Source organism: Harpegnathos saltator, unplaced genomic scaffold, assembly GCF_003227715.2.
Source record: "Harpegnathos saltator strain DR-91 unplaced genomic scaffold, Hsal_v8.6 scaffold33, whole genome shotgun sequence".
Classification (NCBI taxonomy): Eukaryota; Metazoa; Arthropoda; class Insecta; order Hymenoptera; family Formicidae; genus Harpegnathos; species Harpegnathos saltator.
In genome coordinates this window covers 511,930-534,527 of record NW_020230128.1, presented here as the reverse complement: position 1 = coordinate 534,527, position 22,598 = coordinate 511,930, and the positions used below count along the sequence as shown (strand labels likewise).

Genomic DNA, 22,598 nt, shown 5'->3' with positions numbered 1-22,598 from the left:
TTCTAATTAGGCCGATGATAATGTGATTCATTATTTCACGTGCATGGCATGAGATATTTTTTTAATCATTTTAATTATCCTTAATCGACATACCTTTCAGATTGTAGTGAACATAAATTTTACACTTTAAATGAAGAAAATATACATTTGGAGCTTTTGTACAAATAGTGATGCTGCACACACATTTGCTACTGTTATATATGCAAATTGTTCTATTGTTCACGTTTTCATCAAGCATTTTTATTTCGTGTAATACATTGTACGAGGTGTGTGAGAAAAGTAATGAGATTGACAACACTGCGAGCGATCTGGCAACGCTGTGTTGTTCTACTTGTGTAGACTGGTGTGTTCATCCCTTCCAGATGCTCAGTCCGAGTTTCAACTCCATCACGTGATTTTTGAGAGCGCCATCAGTGAAGTTGTTTTTGTTGTGTGTTACGAAAATGGAACAGCGGAATTTAGAGCAACGTTATGCCATCAAGTTTTGTGTTAAACTTGGGGAATCCGCGAGTGTGACTTTTGAAAAGTTGATAACAGGCCTATAGGGAACATTCCTTATCAAGAGCACAAGTTTTTCGCTGGCACAAATCATTTTTGAAAGGACGAGAACACGTTGAAAATGAACCTCGCTCAGGGAGACCTTCAACTCCAAAAACCGATGAGGCATTCCTCTTACTTCACAACCCCCTTATTCACCTGATCTGAGTCCTTGTGACTTTTTTCTTTTCCCGAAATTGAAAAATGTCTTAAAAGGATGTCATTTTGGGACTCTAGAGAACATTCAAAAAATGTGACCGACATGTTAAAGGTCCTACCAGTTGAAGCCTTTAACTCACCTCCAAATGTTTGACTATGTTGATCACTTTTCGAGTCGAATAAGAATACGAAACCAGATCAGCCATGAACTTGATCAGCCATACTCCTTAATTCGCCGAAGGCTCTCACTAATTTGTTGATCACTCGTTCGTCAACATGTGGACCATATTGCTTCAGCAATTGAATCTCGTTCTGCCTGCTTGGGTTATCGACAGAATGTGTACTGAAGAGATCGCCCAATGCTCCGAAAAAGTCATTTTCCCAGGAACGGAAAACCCGATCGGTTCGCTAACACTATCATCCTAAACTCCGGATGCATAGGTATGTTGTTAATATTAGCTGCTACGCTGCCGCTCGTGTGGGAAACGATTCGCCTCCCGTCCGACAGAATCATTTCACCGAATTCCACCAGTGTGAAAACGACAGGTTGCTCTCTTACGATTTATGGAGTGACAAAGTGCAGCGGTTGTAATAATTGTCAGGCTATTATACGTACCTTCAATATACAAGTCGCATGCGTGGCCGCTTTGTCCGCCTCGTCGACAACGAGGACGCGGCCCAGTTCATACAAGCCGTTTCACGGCTTGTACCAATGAAGAATCTTCGTATACAAATCTCCCGTTTCTAACCAGAGGTTATAAGGTCAGGGTTTGGACGGTAGTATCCCTGTGGAGTTGTATATATTCACATGGCCTATTTAACAGCTGCAACAATCGGTCGGCAATCTTGTTCTTGTCGACACCCTGATTGCCGACCAGCAGCAGATTTTGGCCCAGACTGAAGTCCTGGAGTAGTTTCTCTAATAGCGCCACGTGTTTCGGCACATCGTAGAATAAAATGTCTGGTATTTTGATGAGAATCGCGGTGTGATACCGATCAAGTGTGGTGCTTCCAAACCTCACGGTATCTTCTGTGACTGTGTACTCGATTTTGAAGTCTGTTGGGGATGGACTGGACGATATCCAACCGGCGGCAACAATCCTCAAGGGCTTGCTTCGCAATCGCCGGCAAGAAACGCGCCAGACATGCACGCTGCACCGCGTCTTAGGCGTCGTCTAAACGAAACCTATGCATTCGTTCAGCGATTCGTAATAGCTGCCGGGTGCTGAGCGATCCAGCGAAGGACTGTAGAGTCGGGTCAGGGGATGAACGTAGTACATGCGCCAACTCTACAATACTCAGCAACGCTCGGCTGGGTTCTCCGAACTGCAACAGAGCGTTTCATTGAGAGAACTTACTCGGGACCGAGAACACTTCGCCAACCGTAATGATCACCTTCGAGCTTATGATATGAATCTCCTCGTACCGATCGAGCGGTCGCATTTCGTGGAAGAGGAACAAGCTGAGCAATTCGGCATTCAACCATTGCCCGGACGAGCTGTTCACGACCGGCGGCTCGGCCAAGGCTATCAGCCTGAAGGCAGGGTCGATTCGCAAGACTCCGACATCGCGCCGCATCTGCTCATCGAAGCAGTTATGGAGCTCTTTCTTGATCTGGTCGTAGCGATCGGCTCGCAGAAGCCGCTTGCCGTCGTGCAACTGCAGCTCCCGTGGACTAATCTGCGGGGACCAAACACGACATCACTTTGTGCGTCATCCCGAAACACGCATCTATCGAGTCTCGAGAGCGAGCGAGTTACCTGTGAATTATAGCCAAGATATTGGAGTGAATCCTATGGATTCCATCTAATACGGCCAATTTGCCATGGAGGACCGTGTCAACCAACAACGAGTTTTGCTAGACCGTGTCGCCGTTAGGTGACGTAGTCCATTGTTGTATCAGGTCCCTAGAAGTCATATCTTAAGAAAATATTTCAACTGTTTCAAAGCGAACTATTGCAGCGGCCATTGCGCGAGTAACTCTTTCGTTTCTCTCGCTACCTTCGCGACGAAGACAAACGAGGGGGAAAGATATAATGGAAAAGAGAGGAGAAAACGATACGACTGGCGACATATAAAGCTACGTGCCAGGGTGGCTCGATCCAGGGGTGGAGTCGGACTTTACAGATACCCTGTATAACAAAACAAATAATAAAAAATAAAAACAAAAAACACAACAAATAATAAAATAAAACAATAATATAACAAAAAATAAGAAGGCTTGTTCTCCCAATAATATTTCTACTGATATTTCTATTCGGGCTATTTCTTTCGGGCGACGAAATCTGATTAACGATATTTTTCATGTCGGGCACTTCATGAATGCCCGGTGCTTCATTGTGATCTTGCAGTTTCGTCTCCAGAGGCCTTCTTTTTCCAGCATCGTAAGCGCAATCGCGATGTATATTAATGAAATATCTTTTTACATTGTAAGCGCGATTGAAAATCTTCCCGCGTTGCCCTGGCAGGTCGTGTCGCGCCGCTGCTCGTGCGGAAACCAGGTTCCGCAGTCGTCCGATACGCATCCGGACGCGGGTGCTTTCCGCCGATCCATCATTCTGCGGATAACTCGTGGACACGTTAACAGCGATGTTGCACTCACCAATATGTGTCCCGCATGCGTGTCTCTTCAGGCAAAATCTCTTGAAAAATATAATAAGTCTAAAGAAAATATTTTAAAAATGAATGAAAATATATATGATGTTGAAGAAAAGTTACGCGATAAAATATAATCATATTATCCAGAATATAATTTCACGAATGTAAATAGTTCATTCAACTTCCGCTTAGCTATCAATAAAATGAGCAATTTGTATAATTATAACGCAAGTTTTCCTACTAATTATTCTCATTAAAAATTCTCCCTTCCCTCAACTGTCGCTCACGGTCCTATCCCACGTAAAAGGATTCAGTTCCTTGACCTGAATAAAGTACGTCCGCGCCAGATGAAGAGGTCATTCCGATCCTTGATCTGCACCGCAGACTTGCGAGTACGTCGGAGCTTGTGAAAGCAAGTGTCAAGTTACGTTCCTCCTCCAGGACGTAAGAGAAACAAATAAAAAGAATAAAAAAATATGCTATAATGCAAGCACTTCCCAAAGGGATGTGCTACTTGTCGATTGTATTCGTGGCGCCAACTGCAAATATACGAACGGAATTTTATCACTCTTGCCGGTTAAGGGATGAATGTAGGTACACAAGACGCGATCGATTTTGAAAGTTGACAATTCGGTCAACCTCGTCGAGTAACCAAACATTATTTCACAAATGGGAAGTTACAATTAATTATGGTCCTCATCAATAATCTTTAAGAAATCGATAGTTTGCGTGGAAAATGGCTACGGGGGTTGCGCAGAAATTACCTGTAAATAACGCGGATATCGTCAGCCTGCAAGTCTCTCTTCCACAGCTGCTCGATCTTGCTCTAGGGACGCCAGAAGTGAGGCAATAACGAAATATATAATTACCAATGTCGCATTACCTAGGACAAGGAAACTGATGAAATTATCGGTTTCAGATCGGCGCAGTTAATTTCAATATCCTTCATAATTTCCTTCAAGTCTTGTTGCATCAGATAGATTTGCAAGCCACTAAAGTGGAGTACCGCGGCGAAAATGCAAATTGTATTAAGGTACGATTAAATTCAGCCATAAGCCGATTAAATCAGCAATGTACACCGACTGTGTTTAATGTGCGTTTACGCGAGGACTGTTGCAGACGATGGTAGCGTCCTTGAAGCCGGGGCCTTCCCTTCGTCTTCAGGAGTATAACGTTACCGACAGTGCCGGCAAAATATCCCAACGAATACCAGAAACTGATGGTACAAGCGTTGAAGTACTTGCGAAAGGTACAAGCCTTACGAGAGAAAAATATCTCAGTTTTATCTATTTTTTTATACATACTTACTGAATTTAATTTATTTTACCATTTAATTTACTTTGCACTCAACCGTCAGCTGAGAATGACTTGAAAGTAACAAAGGGTGTAAAGCAACGAATAAGTCCTGGGAAAGACATCGAAACTGAAATGGTTATATTTGTGGAACCCATTGTAGACGGTTCAACCCCTACGGCATTGGCGTTTAAGCAACTCGAGCAATCTGTATGTGTGGAGTGGATAATTAAATTAATATTGCTTCTTTCTTGACAGCGATAGGAAATGACGTAGTAATTTTAATATCGACAGGTGAAAGAGCTGCAAAATCAGTTTCAAGCTTTAAAGGAATTATCCACGTCTCCGGAAATGATGGAGCGTCTGAAGAGCAGAATGACTGATCCTGTCACGGATATGTGGCAGTTTATTAATATCAATAAAAGACTGGAGGCGAGCGAACAAGGTATCAATAAGGTACACTATGCTTGTTAATCCCGTAAGCTTCTCGCGAAAGATGCACACGCAAGGATGGAGGATTATCCGTTCAACGGATAACGAGAACACGTTAAATGTTTCCTTTCAGCTGACAAGAATGCTGCAAGATGTGATGAGAGGTAACGTTGGCGCAACCGCGATAGCGGACACTCCGGAGTTCGATGGACGATTGGATGGACTCGAGAGTGAAGTCGCCAAGATGGATCAAGAATTCAGCGAGCTTCGTGCGATCGCCGACAATTCGATTAAAAATAATCTAGCTATTGCTGATGATCGTACAGACGTTACACCCGAAGTAGTAGTAGCGGAACCCGAGGTAGTACCAGAAATCGCAGTGACCGACGAAGCGACCGTACCATTCCGCGAAAATGGAGAAACGACGGAGGAAGTTAGCGAAGCAGCAGCCGACGTTCCACGGCGAACGGATGCGGGTAACAAGCTTTTGTATCGAAATGTGATAAATATATCAACCGCATGTAGTCTCGTGATATGGCTGAGGCATCCGGCAAGTGCCGAGAATAATTAACTACTTAAAGGTGTATTTAGAAACTGCGGATATAGCAGACATCCGCCGCGACATAGCTGCATTGAAAACGGATACGGCTAAGATACAACGGGAACTGCGAGATCTTGCCGAGAAGGTTGCGCGTACGTGTCTATCGAGTATTGATTCGATGTTCGTGAATGTTCTGAAATGTATCATTCTAGCGATTAGTTATATATTTCCCTTAAGTAGAAATCGAAGTATCGGCAACTGTTACTGCGGCCGCGCCTATTACTACGGAAATCCCTCCTGATACTGCAGAGAGAGCTGATATTATAGAAAGGCCGAAAATAGACGAAATCAGCGACGACATAAAGCGACATTTGGAAGCTATGGAGGCAACGCAAAGCAAAGTCTTGAGCGACATTACCGAACGTTTGGATAAACTGGAGAAAGAAGTCGGTGGTCTGCTAACGAAAGTGGATAGCGCACAAGCCGCGGCAAGGGCGGATGACATTAACGAGCTTGTCGCGAAAATACAAGAGATTCAAACGGATATGGAGAGACTCGGGCAGATCGCGGATAAACTGATCGACGATAAGGAATGCCGGGAAACGCATCTTAACGTAAGAGCAAAAAGAAGGAGAGATCCATCGCGCGCAAAATATTATATTGCGTTTTACATTAAACGGCGATTAGTGTACAAAACTTATTGTTTATGCGCTTTGTCTAATTTTTTTCTATATGTATCGCAATAGACACTGCTGGAACAAATAGAAATTCTAAAGACTATCAAAGCAGACAAAGAGGACCTCGAAGATGCTCTGGCCGACAAAGCGGACGCTCAAGCTGTGAGCAAAAAAGTACGAAACTTCTTCCTGATTCTTACTTCTAGTATACTTTTTATACCGAGGATACAAAAAATAAATCGTCGACAGGTGTCACACGATCGATTTGATGCCGCCTGTGACGATCTCGCACGCGGCCTCATGGAGACCGTCGACAAATTGAACAAGCAGGAATTGATTTGGCAACAAGCGCTGGACAAGGTGCAGAATGAGATTGCGAGCAAGGTCGACAAAATTGAGATGACTCCGCTGAAGGATTTGGTGAACACTCGACTGAAGTCGCTACAGGAGAAACTTAAGTGCATGGCGGAGATGAAACGCGAGAACGAAGCAGCTGGCACGAAGAAGATGCTGAAGTAAGCGTTTTGAAATCGCGCACAAAGCACAAACTTGGAACCATCCGCGACGCGGATTTCCTTCCTTCGTTCTTTCCTTCGTACAGAGACGTTCAATGTATATCGTGCGACAAGGACGCCGTGATGAAAACGGAAGAAGTCTGCGGATTCCGTCTCGAACCGTTGCCTTCCACCAGCAGTATGAGGCCCTACCTAACATATGAATTGGACCAGGTTAGGAAGCAACAAAGGAAATTGCCCCATAGCAGAAATATGATTCAATTTGAGGCGGCGATGCAAGAGATTAAGAGACTGAAGACGCTGAAGGAAGAAACACCCGCAAAGACTCCCCGGTAATCTACGCATCGTAGAATTTCTCTTTCTTTTCTACTGAATATTAGACTTTACTGAAAAGTAGAGAAAAATAAAATGGCCTTTTTTTGGCCATCATGAGTCGTTGCGAACGACTCACAAGATTTCTCACTGATACAATAACGGAGATAATGGATATCATAGTGTCTTGAATCTGACAACTTTTATCAGAGACCATCTGTGCAATCGATACTGCGGCGGTAGTCACACGGTCACGACTCCTCAGCAACGAGTCCTGCGAACGGGACACTTCCTGACTCAGGGGGGACCAGAGGCGATACAATTATCCGACGGTATGATTAGAGGCAAGGACGGTCAGATGTATCGCGGCCGGCCGATGACGTGTAAGCAGGACATCTGCGACTCGAGGTGTTGGGAAAGTCCGATTAGTAGTCAGGTACCCGTGGAAACATATTCTTGTTGCTCCAAACGATTCATCGTCACGTTCGCTTTAACCGCAACTGCACCGCTCCGTTATTTCAGGTTTCTGAAGAACATGTGCCACCCGTTCCAGCGGCGCCTTCTCGTAAATCCCTTCCAGCTCGACGACGTAATAGCGCCCCATCTCGTGAGTGAATAACGTAGCACTGATGGTTTTACCGCGAGCTTATATATCTTATTATTCATTCGCAGGAAAGCGGGAATCTAGAAAACTGTCGAAGGAACCGGAAATAACGGAACAACCTCCGATACAAGCGGTACGTATAACGATCCTTGAAAAAGGGTAACAACACAAAGCTGTACGAGGGTTACGAAGAACCCTACGTACGTTTCACGCAAAACTGCATCCCGAGAATACTCCCATTATATTCACTTTGGCACAGATTGAAGAAGCAACGAAGGTGCAACGGGTGATTCCGAAAGAAAGCAATGATTACCCGATGATCGTTCCGCCTGGGCCTCAGGATGAAATTATTTACGAGACGAACATGACGGCGAATGAACACTGATAACGCAGGAGATATACGCAATTCGATTGATATTAATTTACTTTTAGATGCTTTTTCCTTTTTCCTCCCCCTTTTTCTGACCCATATTACACGATCTTGTAACTCGCCGCTCCGACATTTTATCTCCGCTGATCTGAGAAGAATATTTCTTCTGGGATTATTCGAGCGAAGAATGTGATATCAAAAGGTGGAGTTATTAAATATTTTATTATTAAGAGAGATTTTTTCAGAGTACACAAGACTATCTAGTGAAGTCGATTTGGAACATTGGTGGTTCGCTTCCGTGAAACAAAAATATTGGATCGCACTTCACGTATTACACATCTTGCGAGACCACGTCTCGCTATTGCACATCGCCGTCCGAGATCCGTTTGCGTGCACAGCGCTCTCAGGGTAATTCATTGGACTCTCCTCTCCTCGCTTCGCTTCGCCTGACCTTAGATATTATACATACCCTACAAACGACTATGCGCTAGTGTTTGTCTCGTAATAATATATATTTATGTATATACACGTATATATATATATATATGTATATATATATATATATATATATATATGTATACGCCAGATCTAAGCGCTACTTCATACAAATTTCAAGGTACAGGAAGTATCTACAAGTTAGTTAATCTACCACATAATTTATACGTACTGCCTTTTGATAAGTAGTAGTATATATTGTTAGTCTACGTATACGGGAGTCTAGCGTTTATCATCGTACAAGGTTACAGCTCTATGACCTCGCGATTAAATCAACGGTATACAGAAACCACCGGTGAGAGAAAGAGAGAGAGAGAGAGAGAGAGAGAGAGAGAGAGAGAGAGAGAAAGAGAGAGATCGTTATCTCTCATTACCCAACGACACAATGCACAATAAATATAATATGTATATATGAAATAAATATATAGAGATCATAGTTTCGTCAATGATCGGGGGCTCGTACGGGGGACAATATAATGTCTTAAACGTTAACATGGATATGCATTATCGATTACAGTTAATAATACTGGCAGCTTAAAGTACGACGTATGAACTATATGCTCAACCTAATTGGACGCGAGAGTAGGGAGTGCCTCGCGCGCTTTTAAGTTCAAGTTACTCCCGCGATTGGACACACTTTCTTCTTTTTCCTTTTTTTCCTCTTTTTTTCTTTTCTTTTCGTAAAGGTTTGCGTTCTAATCGGGAAACTATAAACGCATCGTACGCACTACGTACGCGTGCGCGTAAGCCGAGCCAGTTGAGTGTGTTCGAATGAGTCTATCGGTTGTTCCAGGTGATGTGCTGGCACTCGCTACCCGTCGTAAAAGGTTCCCTCTACGTCTAATGTTAAGTAAAACCACTGCACCGCGCGTGCGCGATCACTCGCAGCGCAGTGGCGCCAACGAAAGTTTCCGCTCACAACTAGCGCGCGCGCGAATCGAAATCCTAACTCGAAAAATTATTGTAACACCACGGACGTCTCGTCATTGCACCGAACTGGCGCATCGTTGCTGGCTACGTAATATAATAGCGAGATTAATTATTTATTATCATTATTATCGTTCCGCGCGCTTACGGGCGCGCTGGGGCGCCGGCGCGCGCGAACAAAGGGAATTAAGTAACGGATCACAGGTGAAACTAGGCTATCTCTGTAACAAATTAATATCACATGAAAAAATATGTATCGGTTGCATCCTATCGCAAAAATCTCCCACGAGTCAGGGACGACTATCGGACGGATGACTCGGATGACGAGTCATCGACTATTCGTATCGGCTAACCTCGACCGTCTCTTTCTACCGATCGATGCAGCCCGTGAATCTTCGCGCATTACTTCTTCGATTTCTCTTGCGTTTCTCCTCGAGGTCACGAGAAACCTTCGTCTTGCGTCGCTCGTCTCGTCCAGTACTCGTAACGACTACCGATGCGACGTACTCGAGTTGGAATTTTGATTCTACGTTAATCCTGTAGATTTCATCGAACTTGAAAATTATTGAAGAATCTCGAGATGTAGTATAGATTATTATGATGCTCTGTGTGGCTATAAGTGTTTACTTATTGCAGTTTTTTCCAATACATTGAGTATTTGAAGAAGCATTTGACATTGGGAATTTTTCGATAGGATTTTAAGAATCAAAAGCAGTAAGAGAGAAGGAGTTGTAAAGATAGCAGGTGTGTAAACATTAACAAGGAATCCAACTTGAATTTGACGATGAGGCTAAACGGAAGGGAGAAGAATACATCGGTAGATTCAAGATGGGATTTGCAGCTCGGGAAACATTATTATTATTAGAAAGAAACAAATTTTCGACATCTGCTACTTCATAGACGTAAATTATTTATATTTGATTGAATACGGCTCATAGATTGCGGATCCATATTGATATAGTTTATTATATGTTCGATTATATGGATCAATATTCTTTGTTGTATAATACAAGTATATATTGATAAATAATCAGAGATTCATGAGGTTATAAATATTTATTAAATGATGACGAGAGTCTATGAACTCCGATCTTAAAATAGATTTCAAATTTTGACTGGAGTATCTTCAAGGAGTTTAGACGTGATCAATGTGTCAAAATGTTAAATTATTAGGACGATTAACGAAATTGTCGTTCGTAGCATCAACGACCAATCTCGGTTATTATGCAATTATTAATCAACACTATGCTCCCGATATTGAATTGTATTTTTTCCTGTGTATCCATTGAAGGTTTAATTTATAAGGATGACCAGGAGTTGATTTCAGAACAGAATATAGGATGAAGCTTACAATTCCTCTTTCCCATCCCTTGAATTTTCAATCCTTATCGAAATTTATATGCCAATAAAAAAGAATAATAGAAAAAAGTTGAAAATTTGTTATTTTATCTAGCCATTTATCTATTGTACTTTTTATTAAATCATTTAATATTTGTTAATCTGTGTGTATTCCTTATCTACATAAATTACATAATATAAAATTTGTTGAAGTTAAAAGCAATAATTAAATGCAGACGCGCAGACGTAGTTGGGAAGGAACTCTCTGACGGAAGATGAAATATAATTTTTAAATTAGGTCTTCTTTAAACAGCGGTTTATAATAATTGAACGGCGGTAAATAATCATTTTTAACATCAAGGAACAATAGTCTGTATAACATTCGGTACTTCAAGATTCTCCATCGGTATTTAAAGTTTAATGATATCTGCAGCGTTAATGTAGAACGAAAATTTGGTCTCGTGTATGTACATACGCTCTTTTACCTGCCTAAACCTAACGACCGCTTATCAACGACGACGGACAACTAAACCCTGACTAAACAATTACGATTAGAAGTAAAGTTTGGCATTTTCTTCGCGCTCACCGCGCGCCATCGTCCAGCCGTCTGCCGCCCGTTCAATCTACATTCTGCGGCTGAATATTAGGATTAGCTTTACTTTGGCTTCCGGAACTCGTGCCATGTCAGGCTGCCGTCTCAGGCGCGACATTCCTTCGTTTTAAACCTAAGTACATATTACCCTTTTCCTTACTTAAACTACCGATTCGCAAATCAGCGTTTCTGATCCCATCTAGAGTTTTCTTTCGTAGAAAATCCGCGTAGCCGCGAATTCGAGGAACAACCGTTTAATTAATAAGTCATCGACGAAACAGCCGGGGAACGCCGTCGAGGACACTTTCTCTCGCGCAGTACCTCTCTCAGCGATCTCCTCGCGAGAGTTCTCGCGAGCGAGCTGTCACCGCGCGCGCGTCGCGAGTCGAGTGGTAATATTCGTGTATCCGTCTCACAGGTAATATCGCTCTCTGCCAAGCTCCCGCTGAGAAAAACCAAGGATCTCCGTAGTATCGCAAGCTTTCACTCTACACTCTCGGTGCTGCGTTGCATTACGTCTGCCTATGAGATAGGTTTGCGCGAGGATCTTACGCGAGGACGACGAAGCGCGTCCGTCGAGATCTCGACGCTGTCACGCGCGAGTGTCTCGGACACATACATTTCTCGCCGTTTCCCCGCCGATCCGATTCTAATCCTATCGCGCGGTATAAATTTAGACTCGACCACCATAGGCATGCGAAGATAAAGCGTTGTCGAAAACGACTACGACGGTATTACATGTACGTGAGTACTGTGGAAGCTGCCCCCGCCCTGAGCCCTGAGCCCTGAATTCGAGATGATTCTTCATACGTGTGCACGTTATATCTCGCCCCCCTGGCTCGCCTCTCTTGGCCTCTCGTAACTAATCGCACCGAGCTGGGCGTTCTCCCCGTCCCTGCGATCGATCGCCAGCGCGTATCGTTGACGAGAGCTTCGCTCCTCTCGTTCAGCTTTTATACTTTTGTACTGTACTCCTATCACCTCGATCTCGAAGCCATTATTGTCCATTATCTCTGACGCTTTTCTCGTGCGGAACGGTTCGCTCGATCGGAAATGCGAATTGATACGGAGGGTCTCGCGGAAAAAGTTCGAACAGCTCGAGAGCACGTATCGCGTATACTCGCGGAAGACTCCCTCGTTCGGAGGGAACGTAACATTCCCCACGGGTGCAGCACGGGTGCACATCCCGTTCCCGCGCCGGGAAGCTGTCAAGCTCGCTTCGTTGCGACCGCGCCGGCGTATTATTATTTCGGCACTCGTCGTCGGAAAAGTAAAAGTGGGTTATCAAAAGTGTTGTACAGCGCCTTAAACGGCGCTACGATAGATGCGCTACAAAAGCTGAGCTATGACCGGATGCAGGAGACACATGTGCTCGGCACCGCGTATCGGAAGACGATTCACGCTGAAGTGACGGACCATCTCCGGGATACTTTCAAACGGCTTGCTGAACTGTCCCAGGATGTAGGCGTTCAGCTCCTCGTTCCTCTGGATGCGCATATGCATGAAACCGCGAGCGCTTCTGCAACAATTCGCAGCGGTCAATCGTTATACCAGTGAGTGATTGTCCTCGAAGCGACAACATGTGGTAATCAAATGAAAACAAAGCTCACCAAGATAACCAATCTAATAAAAATCTAATGAAAACATAGGCAAGTAAGAGCTAACGCCGGTGAAAAAGCGCAAAAAATAACGGGCAACTACCAAGTATTTAATATTACAACTACAAAGATTGCAGATAATTGTCACACTTATTTGCTTGTTGAGCCTTTGCATCCAGACCCATTGTTTTTCAGAAAATATTTCTCATTGCGACTATTTGTATGTTCTTTTGTTTACACTGAGGAGGGCCTAAAAGTAGGTCCGAAATATATGCGGTTAATATTTGTAGTTGTTATGAATACTTAACAGTGTTGCGCCCGTCCACCACACTAGAAAAAAAAATTTAGTGTCTCTAACAAAACTGTTTAGTTGAGACATTTTTTAATAGCAACCAAATATCTTGTTTAATATAACAAAATATTTAGTTGTCCCGACTAAATATATTTTTCTGCTTTGTTCTCTGAGACCAAGTGATTTTGTTCTTAGACTTCATATATAAAAATTAAGCATTTTAGTTATTTTATCCATAAAAATTACATAATAACGAAATATTATTTTGTATCAACTACTGCCCAGTGGATACTATTTTGTCTTTCTGTGCAATAAAATTTAGATTTTATATATTAAGAAAAAATTATAGTATTTTTAACAAAATTCGTACAGTTAAAGCTTTTTGGTTGCTATAACAAAAGTATTACGTTATACGAACAAATCGTAATCAAACAAGATATTTGTTTACAGGAACTAAACAGTTTTGTCGGGCATATTTTAACCACATTATTTTGTTGCTACAACAAAATTTTGGTTCACGCAACAATACATTTTTCCTAGTGCAACATGTGGCGATTTGAACGAGCAAGCCCGCGCGGTCTTCGAACATTTGTGCGCTCTCGTGTCTTACTTTAGAGACAGAGAATAGTCCTGTTTCGTCGACTCGCTGTTCCTCACCAGGTAACTTCCCTCTCGTAGAAGTCGTAGAACAGCTTCCGCTTCGATTCGCGTAATGGAGCCGTGATACCACCTGAAACGAGGGAAGAAACCTTTGCTCGAGCTGCGCGCATTGAAATCCACAGTTCGCAGCCGCGAAGAGTCGCCAAGATATTCCGCGCTGCGAAAGTGTTCTCGGCGCAAAAAGTGCCGCCGCGAAATTCAAAGACGAACAGGTACGAGTGCGCGAATGAGGGTAAGAGCGCGTAACCTTGAGATTGCTAACGAGCTCATTAGCGGCTCTTGAGGCAACCCGAAGCCACCCACCGCTCGCTAAGACGGCGCCGCAAAACTGCTTCGGCTTCGAGCGAAACGACGAGAGACGCTGCGACGCTGCGACTCTCCCTTGCCTGCACTCACCCTTGCCTCTCTAACGGCAGCTCCACGTCGACCAGATCGGCCGATCCTCGAGCGGTGCTGATTTCCAGGGGCAAGCCGAGGCTCAGGCCGCCGGGTTTCTTCGGCGCCAATTGACTGCTCGCGTTTCCCTCCGAGCCCGCCGCGTTCCCACCGGCGTCGAGATTCAGAGTCATTTTCGGACGCGCCAAACCGCCGCCTGAAATGAGTCACCCGACAGTTAGGCGCACTCTCCGTGAAGCTTCCGACGGTAAACAACGATGACACACACCGTATAATGTAACATGTAGAGCTGACCGCAATCTCTTTCGCGAGACGGGCTTTACGAGCCCTTAATAATTGCTACGAATGAGAACACGGACAAATCGACGCTCGCTCGGGGGTGGACTAAGCTGTGCGCAGCCCACGGATAATTATTATGAGAACGTTGACATGTTCTCATCACTATCTTTCATCTTCCCCTGCCCCGGAGATAACAGGGTCGAGGTTGGACTCGAATACAACGCGCGTCTAATAATTATCATCACGAGAAAGGACATGTGATAAACGCCTACGGGGTGTCGCCCCGAGACAACACCACGACGAGTTGTCGGCCGTTGTCGGATTAATAAATTTTCGGGGAAACACAACACACAGCGTACGTCGATGTGAGCAATGTCGCCTGTCCGAAGAAAGAAAGTATGTCGGCCGTTCGGAGACCCGACCTGTCTTCCAAAGTGAATGTTTACGCGCGTCGGCCTAAACGTGACAAGCCATTTCACCGAGAAGCGTTTGTTCCCGTCCAATTTTTTTCAGTGGCAAAGTTTGACTATGATAATATCAGTCAACCAGCCAGCCAGCCCGGGAAGAGGGTCCCTCTCGAACGATAATGACCGAAGAAGGACGCGTGAAGGAAGCATCCCTACGTATCCTGCAGTAGGGCGTTAATTCCATTTATTGGCGCAATCTCTTAGCGGTTGACTTTTCGGACGCGGTACATGACGCAGGTACAACAGAATTGCTCTGACAGGTGTAACGTCGAGTTAGCCTCTTCTGCGGCTTAACGGCGCTCGGAGGTGCGCCGGAGTGCTTCCTCCGTCTGACATGCAGATACACACAGGGTATCTCGGGACTATCGGAGGGTGAAGAATCGATAGTTGCGGAGTTGTATTCAATGCCGAAAAGATTGCCGGACCGCGGCCAGCTTTTGGGCAAACAAAGTCCTACTCCTCGGTTCATGCGAAATATCAGGCAGGCGGGAAAGCGCGTCGTTTCTAGAGGTTTTGTCATTGTCAATTAAGGGGGGAGTCACATGCGGAGCAGACTGTTTTCAAGGCTGTTTTTACGAATTTCTTTTGATAGAAACGGTAGAATCAATGGACTTGAAATTTTCACAGTGTATTCATTAATGTTCAAAGTATAAAATAAATTCGTTACTAGCTATATGGAAAGTAGACATAAAACTTTAAACGCGTTTATCTGGGAACACCATTTTCTTAAGCTGTCGACACGATTATGCAAAAACTACTGAACCGAATAACTTGAAATTTTTACACAATATACAGTAGACATGTATAGTTTTCGTCCCTACCTTGAACACGGTTATATTATATTTTTTCATTTCTTTTAAACATGATTACAAGTTGAAAAAAATTTAATTTTCGATACTTTTTTTTGTACAGTCATATTTTTCCAAACTTGGCTTCATTTTGGTATGGGCTATAATGACAATCGTATATTTTAAAAATCTTTCTCATTTTTTGGTCTCAGAGTAGTGAAAGGCCCGGAATTATGTCGAGAACAAGTATAGAACTCGCAAACGGATGACATGCATTTTCATCTATAATCACAAATTAGATCAGTTCTTGTGATTCAATAAAATTTATTTTATACTTTGAACATTAATGAGTACATTGTAAACATTTCAAGTTCATTGATCTTACCGTTTCTGTTAAAAAAAATTCGTAAAAATAGCTTGAAAACGGTCTTCCGCATGTAATTCTCCCCCTTGAGTCATCATCAATTAAAAGTGTGGTTAAACAAAAGCTTATTTAACACGTTCGCGACGTTCGTTGAATCAATAAATCCATTGGTTCACTCTAAAGGACGCACAATTTTTTTTATTTTGCTATAATTGTCCGATCGACAAACCATGTTGCTACATAGCTACATAAACGCGTTTAAAGTTTTATGTCTACTTTCCATATAGCTAGTAACGAATTTATTTTATACTTTGAACATTAATGAATACACTGTGAAAATTTCAAGTCCATTGATTCTACCGTTTCTATCAAAAGAAATTCGTAAAAACAGCCTTGAAAACAGTCTGCTCCGCATGTGACTCCCCCCTTAATTGACAATGACAAAACCTCTAGAAACGACGCGCTTTCCCGCCTGCCTGATATAGTACATAGATACATTTCTCATATAGCCGTAGTTATGATATATAGAGATACACCGATACACACAGAGACTTTCAGAAGTAGTGCAATGCTCTTCGTAGTGTGTGACCCACCGGTGGTGGTCACGATGTCGCGAACGTGTTAACAAGGAAGCTTATTTACCGGTGCGCGAAACTTACGGAAATTTATTATTCATCTTCATTGATTAACAGCGACACGACGCGAACTTTCTTGATTACTTAGTATATCTCGCGTCTCACGTAGATGTAGCTTGATTTTTAGGTGTTCAATTTTCAACGTAGAAATTTGACAGATCGTATGACAGAGATTGCAGTCTACTAAATTCTGACTGACTCGCTTCCCCGACTTTGCCGTAGAATCCGTGGCCAGAGTCCGCTGCGGTTACCGAGTATCTCGTATACGCGCATCAAATTACGGTGAAAGGAGGACCCGAAAGACCGCGGCTATCTCCTACGCGCCATTTCTATTCAATTCCTCTTCGCGAAACGCACGTTTCGAGGATGGTTAAACATTAACAGCGTCGGACGGCTAGAGCGTTACTCGACGAGATTGGGTGCGTCTGTATTATTAAATTCAATCTGGCGATCGGTCGAGCAGATTTATCCGCTAGACTTTACTTCCCCTCCGCCCCCACTCCCAGTCCTCTTGCCACCCTCTGACTCGAGTACGACGCGCCGTAAACGCTTTTTCTCTCCTTTGTCTTTGCCGGAATTTTTCTCTCGCGTATCCAGCCCCGGCCTTTGTACATCATCCACCACCCCACGGTAATCTCTCGTCCTGACACTCGTATCCTTATTCTCTCCCTTTTCCTCCTCAGACTGTTTTAATATCCGTCCCTGGCGGAGATACGTCTCAATCAATTTCTTCGCGGGCTTCCCGACCGCCGCGTGCTCCCGCGGGAAATGGGGAACGTCGAGAGATGCTCGGCGAAATCCTACAAGCAGGTACGAGCCAAGGACACGAGCAAACTCCGGCGCCGATGATCACGAGACGGTGTGCGAATCCGAAGCGACGCTTGTTTACCCGAACAGCCCCCGTAAGCGATGTTTCATAGTGGCGCGAAGAGGGAGCACAGTGCGATTGCGCTGCGATGGAAAGCCAGGGAGGAGAGATCCGGCGGCGCCGAGAAAAAAGGCGAAAGATATTCCTCCGATGCGAGACACGTGACGTGTCGCCGCAGACCTCTCCGGGGAAATTCTTGGTCAGGAATGAAGAAGTCGCGTGGACGGGAGAGACGCACGGGAAATCTCGCGAGTGTCCGTCAGGCTCGCGGGTGCGCAAAATCGTGCCGAGGAGGCGAGCGAGGAGGAAGGGGAAGAGGAGGACGGAACTTTTAATTCCCCGCGAAAATCAGGACGTATTGGCGACGCGTTTCGTCGGATGTCGGTGACCGGGATGGCTCTTAGGGATGGCTCCGAGCGGGAAGTCGAGAGCAACCCTGCGCCAACGATTCGTATTTATTGCCGAGCGAAGGAGATCGAGGGTGGAACCCGCTGCAGAGATTTACGACACCGGCGAATTTACGGCCCCGGGGAGCCGGCATGTCAAATGCGCCTGGGAAGGAGTCAATGGCGATTCCATTGAGTGGCGCAAGGCGCTATTAAATGAAAGACGGCACTTTGCGACGGGTATAGTCACGTCGTCACTGCGCGAACAATGTCGATGACTGACTTTACGGGGGGAGGATACGCGCGCGCGCGCGCTTGGGGGTGCATCGATCGCGCGAAAACGCACGATTCTATAACGAGTTTTAAGACGCGCGCGGTATTCGCGTCACGTATCGTCGCTTGCGCGTTGCAAACTCGAGGATGTTTGCCGTGGAAGGATTCGCGCGAAGAATCCCTCGTGCGAATAACTGAGCATCTCTCGCGAGCGACGATGCCAGAGTCATGATGATTTCACGATCTCTACCGACGACACCTCGATCGTCGGAGCTTGCGAGGGCGCGGCACGACCTTCGTGCCTCATCCTTCGAGGAAATTTCCTGATACTGCCGAAATGCCCAGACAACAGATGCGAGACGCCGCTGCAGGAATAGGCCGCGGATCTCCGCCAGCAGATGTTGCAGTTACACGCCCTTGAGTGCCTCTATCCCTCCGTCGACGCGGCAGCAAACACTTCGGACCTGCTCAGAATGTTTGATGCGCAGTCGATCCTCATGAAATATGAAGTACGATAGACGCACACCGGACGTACCCGTCAAACGATACGAACAGTTCCCGTGCAATTTGTCCGAGGATAACCAACACTTTAGTCATCCGCGTGATAACGTTTATTATTCATGGAACAACTTTTTTTATGTCTCCCTGGGACTTTCCTGTCTATATATCTCTATGTCTGAAATTTTCCGGATATGACGTATTCATGAAATTATAAAGTCACTCGTAAAATTACGTGTAAAATACCGCGGATTCAGGGGATTGCAAAACTGCGATGGTTGCAATATTTGCAAAACGTATGATAACGTATGATTATAAAGGATGATAACGAAATCCTGCATTCCCCGGTTTATATCAGATATAATTTACATTTTGTGTAAATATCATTTGATTCGTAATTTTATTACTATAATTCTTTATATGACCACTATTTAGTTACTTACTACAGTAAAATTAAATAGTGTGATATAATTACTATTTTATTTATATTATAATTACGGATTTCTTTTTTTAATATAGAAACCTAAGTTTATACGACAAATATTCATATCTTCAATTCATATCTTCATATCACATTTTTGCTCGCTTTCTCAATTTATCGTAGAACGATGATTCGTAGCACGATGATATCCTATTAAAACAATACCGTGTTTTATATTATCTGAATAAATTAAATGTGAATCTGAACGAAAATGGACCTGAATAAATATTATTTAGTGTGTAATCGTAGAATTTATTCGTCAAAAGTGTTGTGCGTACACCGTAACGAAACATCAGCTTTCCGAAAAGCAACAGGACCGGAAATTGTTGATCTCGCTGGAAGTCTGGCGGATAACGACGTTACACGCTTAGTTATTGACTGGTCATTCCTCGCTTTTGATATCTGATCTTTGCCCTCGTTTGCCGACGGCTGCGAGAATCCTGAAGATCGGGAGCGCTCCTCGTAGATTTCTCTTTAAAGGGAACCCAATGAAATAATCTTTGCGAAAGAGAACTACGAAAAGTTGTATTTTCCAGCAGGCATCGAAACATAACCGTGGAATTAATCGCGAGCGAGAGGGAATTAACGAGCTCGCCGTGGCGCGGTAAAGCTGCGCGCGTGTGTATGAATGTCGGTAGTCCAATTATTTAGGATAGAAATGCAACTCGCATAAAAGAGCGCGTGAGCGCGCGAGTAATTTAACCCAGTTATCGCAATCTTCGTGTGTTTCGTCGAGCGTAACAATTAAATTGCGGCGATGCTTCTCGTTAAAGTTTAGCCGCTAGAAAATCCCGCGAATGCTCGGACGAATGGCGACTCGCGTCGCAGCGGTCTTTTGGATCGCCACCAAATGGAAAACAGCAGACAGCCGCGATGCTGGCGTCGAGCAAAGCGGCTACGTGGCTGGGATTCTCAAAGAGTAAAATTGCGTTTAACCGCAACTTTAGGTCGAGCCATCGTACGAACATCAACGTATACGTCTCGAATGTCGCCTGCATTCACGCAAAATTCACTCTCGCCCACCCGAGAATTTCGCGGACAGAGCGCACTGTGGCGCGTGCAATTTGCAGGCTCTTCTAAAATTCACGAACTGCAAAAGTCCGCCGGCGGAGCGGAGATTCTCGTGAAAAATCTGCGTCTGTAAAAAAAGCCATGAAAATTAGAGGCGGTCGCGCGCGCGCCTCTGTGTGATGTTTCAATTTTGCTTCGTTAGCTTTGTACATGTTGCTCTAGCAGGAGCAGCTTGTAACTATACAATTTTCCTTGCAGCAGCAAATGAACACAGTAATAAAATCCGGCTGCTGCACGTTTAAAACTAACGAAGTATTGAAGTATCAGAATCGCAACGTTGTGTACAGCAAACTCGGCGTTACTCGGCCGAATTTGCTACTAAAATCTGATGATGCGATTGCTTCCGAAGTCCCTAAACATGACTACTTGTACGTTAGTTTGGCCGACTACCAAATGGTCAGTGGACCAAATGCGCGATGTTGACTAAATCGTACGTGGTTCGGGCGTATGAACAGCTATAGCGAAATTGCGGATCCCTACCTTGGGGGGTGGACGAAGCAAACAGGGTGGTTCGCGCGCGACGAACGTTCGAGGTCACGTCGAACTATCAAGTGAAAACGTGCGAGGGCGAGATCTCGGCGGCGAGATATCCGCGTCCGCAATTCGTACGGTAGCGTTTACGGTATAGATAATGCCCGTCTTTATTCGCTTCGATCTATCGTATTACGAGGCCCGGAAAAATAAAATGGCGAGGACATCGAAGGTATATCTCTTCGTTATATGGCGTGCCAATTCTCCGAGAGAACGTAATCTCTCGAATCTGCCCCGTTTCGAACGAATCAGATCGAGGACGTCCCTCCGGAGAGTATCGCGGGAATTTTTTTCGCGGGGAGATCCGCGAAATCTTCTTCCAAGAGAGATAAAAACAAACGGTTTTCGGAGCGAACCAATACGCGTGCATCCTTCGTGATGGCCGCGAAACTTTCTCTCGTCTCGACGAGAACTCGGCGAATGAAAGTGTGCGCGTTGCGTCGGAAAAACAAAGACTCCGACGTAACTTACACTCGGCAACTTCAGTCGTAAACACCCGGAAGAAATTTTGTCTACTCTTCCTCTCCCGTCAAGCCAAACCTTTTCTCACGTCACCACCGAAGCGGACCGAGCCAGAGATATCACCGCGTCGATGCGCTTTTTTGCTCCTCTCTTCCCCTCCTCCTCCCCCTCCCGTTCTCATCTCCAGCCCGTTAACGATCGCCAGCAGCGAGTGAAGTTCGCGTTGTCGGCCATTAAATAGTCTGTGCGCGAGACAGATACCGGGGATGCTCGAGATTGCGAGTCCTATCCATTTTTTCGGTATCGACGCCGCGCCCGCCAACGATCTAACCAAACGTAACATGTATCTCCTCCACCGCCGAGTCGCGAGAGAGAACGGGGACATGACAAAGCTATTTATTTTTGCTCGATTTCCCAAGCTGAGGTCAATCTGTCGATTAATAACATTTGATTCGATTCGTTCAGCAAGCAGCTGAAGTAGTGTCACGTATCACGAAGAGGCCATCATCGATGAGGTTTAAAAGAGCCGATCGGAAAAGGGAGAATGCAAACTTGTCGCAAGTAGGGCGTAATATTTCCGATACTTTCAATACAACCGTGCTATCTTCCTGGTGACACGTGCACGCACACATCAACATTGTTGCACGAGCTTGCACGTAAAGCCAGCGCATGGGACTCCTGCAGCGCGAACCGAAGCGCGCCGGCTTTAGGCTCTACATTCTATCCGCTGCTACTATCTCTAACACATTGTAGACGGGCGCAAGCCGATGGCTTTTGTCTGAAAGCACAATGCGCAAACTGTTCGCTTTCCGAGGGTCGGCCGTCCGTCAACTCGGCTGAAATGTAAAAAAGGATGCACCGAAGAAAGTATCGATCTGAATTCGCTGTCTCTGACTGATGCGTCGTATATTATCACTCGTCTTCAAATGGACACAGACTGGACGGAGTCAGACGTAGAAAAGCGTTAACAGAGAAAATCATGTTCTATCTGAAGGAAATAATTAGTTCGATTAATTTAATTGAGAATAAAGATGTATTGTCGGTTAAGTTGTCAGGAATAACAAAACTAGCAAAATAAAAAAGAAATATCGATGTGGCTTCGGTGTCTCTAGTTAACGCGTCGCATCGTTATTCGTCTTCGAAGTAGATAAAGACGCGC

The 22,598-nt window shown here is 44.6% G+C and overlaps 2 protein-coding genes and 1 pseudogene across 3 annotated transcripts in view; 1 reads left to right on the top strand and 2 right to left on the bottom strand.

Annotated features, from left to right (window-relative positions):
- Window positions 1–746: 746 nt before the first annotated feature.
- On the bottom strand, window positions 747–2,614 carry LOC105188210 (von Willebrand factor A domain-containing protein 8-like; annotated as a pseudogene).
- Window positions 2,615–5,692: 3,078 nt separating this feature from the next.
- LOC105188209 (glutamine-rich protein 2) lies at window positions 5,693–8,053 on the top strand. Its single transcript, XM_025300180.1, has 8 exons — window positions 5,693–6,174; window positions 6,307–6,411; window positions 6,487–6,752; window positions 6,839–7,084; window positions 7,275–7,500; window positions 7,587–7,671; window positions 7,737–7,801; window positions 7,928–8,053. Exons 1-8 carry the CDS (start codon window positions 5,941–5,943, stop codon window positions 8,051–8,053), a joined length of 1,353 nt encoding a protein of 450 aa, XP_025155965.1. The 5' UTR covers window positions 5,693–5,940.
- A 1,142-nt stretch (window positions 8,054–9,195) lies between these two features.
- The window catches only part of hwt (SH2 domain-containing adapter heavyweight), a 153,899-nt gene continuing 140,496 nt past the window's right edge, over window positions 9,196–22,598 (bottom strand). For both annotated transcript variants that reach the window (XM_025300168.1, XM_025300169.1), the window contains 3 exons: window positions 14,337–14,532; window positions 13,891–14,010; window positions 9,196–12,909 (listed from right to left, as the gene is read on the bottom strand). In XM_025300168.1, coding sequence (XP_025155953.1) covers window positions 12,720–12,909; window positions 13,891–14,010; window positions 14,337–14,532 — 506 coding nt within the window. In that variant the 3' untranslated portion in view covers window positions 9,196–12,719. The remainder of the gene's footprint in view (window positions 12,910–13,890; window positions 14,011–14,336; window positions 14,533–22,598) is intronic.

Bases quoted from the DNA above. Each gene is read 5' to 3' on its own strand.
- LOC105188209 (XM_025300180.1), top strand. From the start codon at position 5,941: ATGGAGGCAACGCAAAGCAAAGTCTTGAGCGACATTACCGAACGTTTG. The intron at 6,753-6,838 runs GTAAGCGTTTTG...TCCTTCGTACAG, and splicing joins GGCACGAAGAAGATGCTGAA to AGACGTTCAATGTATATCGT. The intron at 7,672-7,736 runs GTGAGTGAATAA...ATTCATTCGCAG, and splicing joins ACGTAATAGCGCCCCATCTC to GAAAGCGGGAATCTAGAAAA.